This window comes from Clarias gariepinus, chromosome 3 (assembly GCF_024256425.1).
Source record: "Clarias gariepinus isolate MV-2021 ecotype Netherlands chromosome 3, CGAR_prim_01v2, whole genome shotgun sequence".
Lineage (NCBI taxonomy): Eukaryota > Metazoa > Chordata > Actinopteri > Siluriformes > Clariidae > Clarias > Clarias gariepinus.
Window position 1 is genome coordinate 25,642,749 of NC_071102.1, and position 11,358 is coordinate 25,654,106.

Consider the following 11,358-nt stretch of genomic DNA (forward strand, 5'->3'; position numbering starts at 1 on the left):
AATGAAATGTCTCTGATGAGCAAGCCAAGGGTGACGGCGACAGTGGGAAGGAAAAACTCCCTGAGATGGCAATAGGAAGAAACCTTGAGAGGAACCAGACTCAACAGGGAACCCATCCTCATCTGGGTGATAACAGAAATAGAAATAACATCATGTGTGTTGTGCAGGTGAAAGTTCAATATAACAGAAGTTGTGTAGATTCAGTTCAGCAGTAGGTGCAGAGGGCAGATGGGGTCAGGATCACTGGAAGCACAGGAGCAGGATGGTAGCTCCAGCCATCATAAAGCAGAATCTAGCTGGAGCAGGTCCTTCTCAAGATGCCTTAGAAACCTCGCAGGGTTGGCCTTTGTCTACTTAAGCTGGCACAATCTCCAGATGCCTCGGGATGGGTAGAAAAATACAGAAAAGATGGAGAGAATTAGCGTAGTTGCCATTCAGGATAGGTGTACTGGAGTATGAGGTTATGGGATGAGTTACGCGTATGCCAGATTAAAGAGATGCGTCTTGAGTCTACTTTTGAATTGGGAAACCGTGTCTGCTCCCCGAACAGTGTCTGGAAGGATATTCCAAAGCTTTGGAGCCAAATATGAAAATGCCCTGCCCCCTTTTGTAGATTTTAAAATTCTGGGAATTACCAGAAGTCCGGAGTTTTGTGATCTTAAGGAGCGTGGTGGATTATAGCGTATCAAAAGACTGGTTAGGTATGAGGGAGCTAAACCATTTAAAGTCTTGTATGTAAGTAATACTATTTTGTAATTAATTCTAAATTGAACAGGTAGCCAGTGCAGGGATGATAATATAGGTGTTATATGATCATATTTTCTGGATCTAGTGAGAACCCTGGCGGCTGCATTTTGGACTAACTGAAGCTTGTTTATTGAGGATGCAGGACAACCACCTAGTAATGCATTACAATAGTCCAGTCTGGAGGTCATGAATGCATGAACTAGCTTTTCTGCATCAGATACGGATAGGATACTCCTAAGTTTGGCAATATTTCTAAGATGGAAAAAGGCTGTTTTTGTGATATTGGAAATATGATTTTCAAAAGACAAGTTACTGTCTAATATCACGCCCAGGTCTTTTACTGTTGAGCTAGTAGTAACAGTACATCCTTCTAAACGCAGGCTAAATTGTGAAAGCTGTTGTGTGCTGGTTTTTGGGCCGATGAGCAATATCTCTGTCTTATCTGAATTTAGTAAAAGAAAGTTATTGGTCATCCAATCTTTTATGTCCTGGACACACTCTGTTATTTTATCTTAAATAATATACCTGTTAATGCTTAATCAACATAAGTTTTATGGAGTTATAAGCATCATACGCTCAACTCAACGTTTATTAGAACAACTGCAGTCTAATATAGTACAACAGTCCTGCAATAGTCCGTCTTCATAAATCTTCTGTTTTTGTTAAAATTTTTGCAGAGCGGTGTTGATTTGACTTTGTCATTTTTCAGAACATAGTTGGTGTTGCTGTCAAACTGTATTGTTTTATACCTACTAAACTATACTATAGTAAGTGTTTTTTTATTGCTAATTATTTATTATAATTTTTGATCAATAAGGGTAGGAAAAAACATCTCTGTAAGATTGTTATAGAGGTCAACAGTAGGTAAACTGCCATTCTCCAAAAACCCCACATGGGTACATCATCTTTCTAAAACCATTTTACCAAGGGCAGATTATCTTCATGGTTGAAGGATATATGAAGTCAGGAATAACCCTTGGAGAACGCCTTGTACCATATTGGATTTGCACCCAAAATGTTCTTTTGATCTTAAAAGAAGATTTTGGCCCCCTGAGCAACAGTCCAGTCTCAGATAAGATGCTTTTAACATTGTCTCTGGTTAAAGAGTGGCTTGACATACTTTAAGTAATGCGACAGTTGTAGTCCGTGTCCTGGAAATGTTGTTTTGGCTCTTGAAACACTTACTCTAGCCGCAGTCCACTACTTGTGAATCTCCTCCAAATTCTTGAATGGCCTTCAATTTACAATTCTTTCAAGGCTTAATTTATCCCTGTAGCTTGTTCACCATGTGCTTGGATATAGCACCCTGAACAGCCTACTGAACCATACAGAGACTATTTAAAGGCTCAGGAAAACATTGCAGGTGCTTATTTAGCTAATTAGAGTGTGACACCATAAGTCTCCAATATTTTATCACAATATTTTAATTTGCAATACAGACTTTTGAGTTTTCAGTTGCTGTAAGCCATAATCATAAAAATAAAAAAAGATTCCGAAAAAAAAAAAAAAAAAAAAATGAAGGAAATTCCAGATGTCTTGCAGCAATAGAGACAGCAACAGGTTTAATTGCACACCACACATCTTACATATAGTCAGTAGACACAGGGTAATGTGAGAACTGAATTTTTTTTTTAATCCAATGCTTAAAACAGACAGCTACAAGAAATATAAAAATATAAATAAAACATATATGTACTATATGTACTATATACTATATATATGTAATATATGAACAAACACACACACTAATATATATAAACATCAAAAATATAACGATAACAAACTCAAGCAGAAGTTAAATTTAAAGCTTTACTTTGCAGCAAAATATTATCTACCAGTGTATTCAACGGAAATAGATAAAATACACTGTAATGTAAAATACTGTACATAGCCCGCATTTGTATTTCGTACCTATAACGACTGGTATAGATAAATTACAGATGTTACCGTGTCTTTAGGTATTATTAAGGATGTCGTGAAAAATATTGCAATAAGTAGTTTTATTAATTAATTAATCAATTTAATCATTAATTAAAAATAGCATAAGCATAATGGGTTGTGTATTGAGTGATTTAAATCTGTTTTATGAATCGTTTTTTATCCCTCTTTTTTACCACATCATCTATTTATGAAACTATGTTGACGTAAGTTATGTTATATATATATATTAAATATAGTAACCGGCTGCTTGAACACTGCAGAAGCAGTCAATGCTCCATCTGGTGGAATTATACAGCATTGCAACCATCTTTTTAGAAAGCGCATGGGGGCGTTTATGGGGCGGGGCATCGTTAACTACGTCATCACGGGGGATCACATTCCGTGCACGGATCGATCATGGTCCTGTCACGGTCCTGTCATGGACCTATCATGCTCCAAGCGGCTGTTTGACGTGGCTCCCACTGTATATATATATGTATATATATATATATATATATATATATTGTGGCGTGGGCGGGGCGGCGGCTGACGACCAGCATGCCTTGCGGGAATGTCGGTGTGTTCACCGTGATGGGGAAAGGTGTTTGGGTAAGTGGCTTCGGCCCTGTTGTGTGTGAGGTGGGTGTGACGTGTGAAATGTGCTCCAGTTCAAGCTAGTGCTGAATTGGATGTAGGCTCCTGAGTTAAAGTGCTGCTCATGCCTTACATGCTGTGTGCTAATAAAGTACTCCCAGCCATTGCATTGGGCAGCAAATAAGCTCACTCGTCTCTCCAGCATTCTTCCCGGCGTAAAAACGCTACATTGGTGTCAGAAGTGGGATGGAGAATAACGGGTTCGAGCGCACAAAGGAGGACATTCTAAAAATCCAAGCGGGCCGCCGAGTAGCGGAGCAACTACTCGCGCAGAAGAAGCGCTTTCCTGGCGGAGCTAGCGCGAGCACACCACGTCAACCAACTCGGAGCGGGAAGCAGAAAATCCCGGCGCTAGATCTCGGGGCGGAGGCTGGCGCTGCGCAAACGCCGGAGCAAGATACAGCTCCGTGCGCCGTTAGCCGGCAAAGCGACCTGCCGCTGCGCGCGGCCGAGCGCGCTGAGCCTAGATCGGCGGCACATCGCGGCGGAAGAGCCGAGCGACCGCCTGCAGCTCAGTGGCGCTTGGTAGGTGAACCTAGCCGGGGACAGGGCTACCCGTCGCGGCTAGGCCTCGACACCGCTTCCGAGATTCCGCGACGACGCCGAGGCCAGGGACCGCCGGACTACCACTGCAACGTTCTCATTCCTGAGGGACAGCCGGACTACCGCTTCAACGTTCTCAGGCCTGAGGGACAGCGTACACCAGCAGCCGCTAAACTAGCGCCGGGTGGACGGTTGGGGAGCCCCGCGGCGGGGCTTTACATCGACTGTGTGCCGGACGGCGTCTTACTGCGGGCGGTCGTGGACACCGGCTCCACTGTTTCCCACGGGTTGTGGAACTGTGAACCGCTCATCGCCAGGCAGAAGGGCCCCACCCAGCGCTCGCGGGCACCGCTGCAAGACTTTTGGGTGGGGGCACCTATGGGGCGAATGGGCGTGGACACTCACAGCCAGCTCGGCTCTCCGATGTCATCTACCGGGTGCGATTGGCAGGGCGGGCATGAGTTTTGCTCCACCGGGACCGTCTTGCGCCTTACCAGCCGCACGCCGGGGAAACATCGAACTATGTGGAGGCCGGACCGCCTCAGGACTACATTTGCGTTCATCCCTCACCTGCCAAAGGACGCCGGCGTTCCCACCGCCAGCGCCGACCGCCTCCACGCCTCCAAGGCAAAGTTCGTCATGGTGACCAGGGACGGTGGGGGCAGTGTGGCGTGGGCGGGGCGGCGGCTGACGACCAGCATGCCTTGCGGGAATGTCGGTGTGTTCACCGTGATGGGGAAAGGTGTTTGGGTAAGTGGCTTCGGCCCTGTTGTGTGTGAGGGGGGTGTGACGTGTGAAATGTGCTCCAGTTCAAGCTAGTGCTGAATTGGATGTAGGCTCCTGAGTGAAGGTGCTGCTCATGCCATACCTGCTGTGTGCTAATAAAGTACTCCCAGCCATTGCATTGTGCAGCAAATAAGCTCACTTGTCTCTCCACCATCCTTCACGGTGTAAAAACGCTACAATATATATATACACACACAGACACACAAGTTTCCATATTTTGTTATAATAAAGATTGTCATTGAGCCTCATTAGTAATCTATCCAGTTAATTATCACAAAGAATGTGGTTGTAATATGTGCTCATATTTATGGATGTGCACTAGCCCCTTATTTCTGCTCATTAGTATTCTTTTAAAGTAACAAATCATCAAATTACCTTATTAGCAGTTTCACATCAACCTTCACTTTTTTTGTGAATACAATTACAAAGCCAAAAGGGGGGCAAAATCTGGAGTGGAATGTTCAAAGCTTAAATTTTATACCGGGATAGGATTTATGCATTTTTTCATACCAGTTTTGACCTTGACTATTTTCTACAGTTTGGTTCAATAAATGCTTTTTGCTAATTAACCAATTATTTACCAATTGACATATCTAATAAAACAGCTGTTATACATACTGTTAATGATCTGCCACGTAAAGAATTAAAGACTGAAATTGGTGGTGAGAATACTCATCTGCCATGTGGCAACTCCAAGTTTGTTTCCCAGCCAAAAGATCATACTCCCAAATGCTTAAGGTTGTGCAAGTTTCTGTACTTGTCATACCGGTCCCCAGCCCAGATAAATTGGAAAGAGTATATGGTATAAAACCTGTGCCAAATCATATATGTGATAAATAAATTTCTACTGAGGGAGCAACTGAAAAATTCTTTCACCATGTAAAACAAAAATATATTTATATATATAAGTACAAAAAGCTTCTGTGTAAAGAAGGCACGTCTAGACCTGTGGTGTTGTCCTTATGTTGAAAGGTAATATAATTCAATAATTTATAATCAGTTAGTAATCACTCACAGGTATGCCATGATGAATGTGCACCAGCATTTAAAAGTACTTTAGTAAAATCTGTAGTCAGATATCAGGATGATTCATAGGGTTCTCAAAGTTGGACTTGGCTTCATGAGATGCTTTGCCACTTTAGATAGTTTACATGCATTGCGATATCTTCTTCTTTGTCATGCTGAAAACAAAGGCAAAAAAATTATTGCATGTTGCAAATGGCTATACGACCGTTAGGCAATTCTCACAAGATTTTTGTCAAAGTTTTCAAAAAGTATTGGTACGAGATGTCTGACAGAACCTGAGCAATGATTTGATAAATTTTTGTCTTTTAAGGATATTACCTTTATTGATCATCAGATGCAGTTAGACTTTTGGATTCTCTATTGTATAGCTAGGGTGTGAGAAGGGGTTGTGCATATACTTTACATATAATCACAAGAGAATATGGAAAATGCAATGTTCTTAAAGCTAAAGAATTGAGTCAATACACACAAATTATATTTGTCCACCAGGGGACAGTATTTAGCTTTGGTAACAAATGCAATCATTCTAGTGACGCGTACATGTAAGCTCATATATTCCTAAACACACAACAGCTCCTAAACTTACTGTCTCTCATGTAAAGGATTACAGACACAACAGTGACAATAACTGATTTTACTAGCAGTCACCTCTTTTTTCTGTTTGCTGAGGCTGTGCGTGGAGGAGGCAGTAGGATCGACTCTTGACTGACACTTTGATCTGGAAAAAGGTCTCAGTTCGTGATGCTCATTCAACTGCATCCCCTCTTTTTTTGTGTGTTCATGAAGCACCTTCTTACAGCGCTTGCACACGAGGTATATCATCTCAATCAAACACATGAAGATACACAGAACAGAGGAGGCAACCATGAAAATTGTGAAGATCATCTTTTCTGTGGGACGGGCCAAGTAGCAATCCACCACATTAGGGCAGGGATTAAGACTACATTTTGTTAAACGGGGCAACTCGTATCCTTCATAGAGATAGTACAGGATGTAGAGGAAGCCAGCATCGATGGATGTTTTAAACACCAGACTAAGCAAATAGGTCCACCATAGCCCACCACGTTTCTTTCCCGGGTTGGCATACAGAGGTTTGCCTTCCTGAATGTTGGCATTATTTTGATTCTTCTTTTCACGGAACTTGACATGGCCCATCACCATGAGAGACGGGCAAGTTATTAAGATGAGCTGAAGGGCCCATAAGCGAATAGGAGAGATGGGGAAAGTGTGATTATAGCACACATTAGTGCAACCCGGCTGAGCTGTGTTGCACACAAAGTCTTTCGTATCATCTCCCCATACTGGCTGTGCGGCCACCACAAACACCAAAAGACGAAAGATGAAGACCATGGAGAGCCAGATGCGACCAAAAACAGTAGAGTATTTGTTCACGCCGCTGAGCAACGCCTCCAGGGATGACCAGTTCATGTCTACAGCTGGAGGTTGGTAGCTTCTGGAGACAGCTCCTGTACAGAGAACATGACGCTAGATAAATCTTATGTATCATTTAATTCGGTTAAAATTAGTTTTATTTACCTAGCGCTTTTAACAGTGGTAATTGTTGCAAAGCAGATTTAGGGACACACACACACACACACACACACACACACACACACACCAGCTCCTAAAAAATTCTGTCTCTCATGAGAATTGTGCACCGTTTGGGCAGGTGTGCGCTCATTTCATGGGTGTGTCAGTGTTTCTATGGCTTCAAAGACCAACTAAAATTCTGTTGTTAGTTGGAATCATTGTACAAATATTAGGTTTCAACAATTATCGGAGTTCCGCAGAATAAACTATACGTCTCGTTTCTTAAATAAATAAATGAATAAATAAATCTTCTTATTCCCCCAAATCTTTAAATCTTAACATGCTAAATACATACCTGTTATAGAACAAGTCTTCAAACAATAGTTCAAAGTTTGTATTTTTTTTTACTACTGCATAACTAATGTATCTTGACATAATGAGCATTCATCTAAGCACAGACTCACTTTTGTGAACACCCAACCTAGACAAAAAATTTTAAATAGTTGCTGTCATGCTATATTTAGTCTACTAAGAGTTAGGAATTAAATAAATGCATGACAATGCACAAGTGTAAGTCCTTACAAGTCCTTTTTTGATTAAAAAAAAGTTATGTAAAAACGTAGAAAACTGAACTACCAAGATGAACACTAAAATTGTAATATGTTAAATTTTTGCTTTCTGATTTACTGAAATATGGCATCAAGTCATGTTTTGCTTATAATTCCGTGTGCTAGTTAAATTTTGAATTGGAACATTTTGTGCAATAAATTTATCATAGAATAACCAACCGAACTGGACAGAAACACATTGTTCTTAAAAAATATGGTCTTCTAAATATTGCACTATTTGTTATTTATTTATTTTATCACATATTTATCACTGGTGCCTCATTCAATTAAAATTTCCCCTCAAAGCCAAGTGCATGTCAGGTTCTGAAAGTTCTTGGTTTCTCTTTCGCTGTCTCTGCTTCATATCATCTGATGATTTCCCAGAGGCTGAGACACGGTGCACACTGTCTTACAAGAAAGAACAAATGCAAGCAGAAGCTGTTTCTCCTTGTTTTTGCCTTGTTTGTGCTCGATAACAGGTCTAGGTTTCGTATTCACAAGAGTGAGACTGTGCTTAGATGAGCGCTCATTAGTGTGTCAGGATGCATTATAGTTATGCAGTAGTTTCAATAAAAAAAGAAAATACAAATATTGGACTGTTATTAGTTAACTGTTAGTTGGTGTTTGAAGCCATACAGTAGGAACATTGACACACCAGTGGAATGAGCACACATGCACATGACAATATCTATAGGATAGTTGAACATAGATGATTTACAGCCTCTGGTATAGTAAAGGAATATTTACTGTGTATATAAAACAATTCGAAAGGCTTTTTCACTGCTAATTGGGTTACCATACTAATTTTCTTTCAAATGCTACACAATGCACAATGATTCCTTTGGCCAAGCCAAGAAATGAGAATAATCCATTTTCTCTTCTTATACCACTTCAATTTCTGTGTTGATCCAGGCCAGTCCTCATATCTGAACAAACACCACAAGAGCAACCACCAAATCTACGCACCACCATCACGTCTATTTTGAGATTTGTACAAGTCTGACCCAAATCCTACCTGTGCGATCTTGTTAAGATTCCATACAACCGAATTCTGAAGAGAGCAGGTGCACGAGTCTTTCCCTCGTTTGGTTGATGAACCAGACTTGCATAGATATACACTAACAATAGATGTAAACTCGTCCTGAAAGCAGTATCTCACAAAAGCTACAGTACAGGTAGGTGGATGTTTCAACAGCCTGTTAGACAACCTGAAGCTAATAATATACTGTAATTGGTCTCTAGATCAGCTATGTACTAGAAACCGCACTACCACACAGAAAATAGAGGTATGCAAATTTTGACGAGCTCATGCAGGTCTAGATTTGCAGGTGTGCCATCAAACATGAGGCATATCTTGTGCCCAGGTTTTGTGCATCTTTTGTACTTTTTGTAGCTATTAAATCTCATAGCATTTTAGTTATTATTAGTTTTGCGTTTTTCTTTTTTTTTATAAACATATATAGGGTTCAGGATCATGTAGTATAGTACGAAGAATGACATATAATTTTTTTTAATGAATTTTAGTTCATTGCAATCTTTTCCAACCACTACTGACCGCTAAAATAATAATAGGCTCCTTTTTGCAACTTCATTCCCATACTCTGGTAATCATAACATTTACTGTACCCTTTATAAAAGTGTTAACTTTTATTCTACCTGACATATCTGAAAACCCAAATACACAGTTTAAACACACATATCTGTGCTGCTTAAGTTACAAGGTTAAAAATGATTTGGTTGGTACTGGTTATACAGTGTTGCATGGTCAAACTACTTGTCAAGTCTCAGTCGAGTCACCAATCAGTAAATCTTGGTCTGGATCAAGATTGTGTCACAGACTTATATTTGCAAAAAACAAATATTTATTTTATTTTAAAGTCATGTCCAAGTTTTAAAACAGTGACCCAAGAGAGAGATGATGATTTAACATGGATTTTCTTGCTAGTTAACAAATTGCCATAAGCCAGGGTGTTGAACAAATCTGTTGAATGGCACAATCAGGTTTTATGTGGAGTGTTAAAATATTTTATTTATATCCCCATGGACTAATCAAAAGCCTACTTCTTTACTGATGAACCTAATATGCTCTACAGTGATTGATTCATTCTAAAGCTGTAACAATATTGCCATGAGCCATTTCTGCCAATATTCCCTTAGGCAAATTAATTAGACGAACATTTAAAAAGAAAATGCTACACTAAGTTATTAAATTAAAGAGCAAATCAAACTAAATGCATTGAACCTAGACAGGGTCATATAACATTCATTTACAAGTAACCTTTACAGGTCACTGCGTCCTTTCTCTCTCTACATGTTAATTAAATATGAATACAATTCGGAAAATTAGTTAAGTAAAGAGACTAAAATAAGACCTCTGCCGCTCATATCACAGGAAAACATCTAACAAATAATGACTTCAATGCAAAGACCTTTACAGAAACATCCATCTGTTTCTTCAAAGACAATACACTTTCTTCTTTTCAAAAGTGACAACCACATGCAGTTGAGCCTTTCCTTACTGTACTGACATTCATCACTGATGCCTAAAGTACAGTACAATGCAAGCTCTGAAATCTTAGTTTCTGTTTTGTTTCGCTGTCTTTGCCGACACAGGCTAAATAACGTCAGTTATAACTTCAGCCTACTTTAAAAAGTTTCTGGGCAAGCAAAACATGTGAATGAAGCACATTAGAGCTTTCAGCTGACAAAGAGCCAATGTCATTTTAAATGCTATACTGCAACTCCCTGTAAACCATCAGTAATTGTGACCTTTAAAATGCTGAATTGTAATAAACTTTCACACACTCACTCATTCTCTATTCCACTTATGCTATTCAGGATTGTGGGAGGCCTGGAGTTGACCAGGGAACATTGGGCATGAGATGGGGTGCCAGTCCATCACAATGCACATCAGCACACACACACACACACACACACACACACACACTATGGACAATTTGGAAATGCCAATTAGCCTAATCTGCATGTCTTTGGACTGTGGGAGGAAACCGTGTATTAACTAGTTTCTTATTGGAACATCAGCTAACAGACAAACATCAGCTGGTTTACTCGCAATCAGAATAATTATTAACTTGAAATAAAAAATAACGCTATACAGTTTAATGTGAACTGGCCTTGTATCATGTCCTGATTTTAGGCTGTTGGCATTTAACTGATAAAAGACCAGGCTATGATAAATTTTGAGATTATTACAATTTTAAATGTAACCTTAGATATTAGATAGAGACCTAAATAGAATATGTTTAATACATCCTATATAAAAGTTTACAGTCCTTATTATACAACCCTTATCTGGAGACATACCGTATATATAAGGAGTCAATTTATTATAAATTTTCACTGTCTTTACTTCATCAGAAGAGAATGTAGGGCATCCTTGTAGGGCTGGGTAAAACAGGTCAAAGTCTGATGGAGAAAGATTAGGACTATAGGGAGGATGCTCCAACACTTTAAAACAAAAAAAGTTTTTAAGTGTCTACAGTGTGGGCATTAGTGTGTGGACGTACATTGTCATGCAAGATCA

At 39.9% G+C, this 11,358-nt stretch overlaps 1 protein-coding gene across 1 annotated transcript; it reads right to left on the bottom strand.

The window, feature by feature from the left end:
* Positions 1-5,666: 5,666 nt before the first annotated feature.
* On the bottom strand, positions 5,667-8,954 carry LOC128519033 (gap junction beta-4 protein-like). Its single transcript, XM_053492532.1, has 3 exons — positions 8,830-8,954; positions 6,325-7,142; positions 5,667-5,831 (listed from the first exon to the last, which is right to left on the bottom strand). Exons 2-3 carry the CDS (start codon positions 7,102-7,104, stop codon positions 5,769-5,771), a joined length of 843 nt encoding a protein of 280 aa, XP_053348507.1. The 5' UTR covers positions 7,105-7,142; positions 8,830-8,954; the 3' UTR covers positions 5,667-5,768.
* Positions 8,955-11,358: the final 2,404 nt, after the last annotated feature.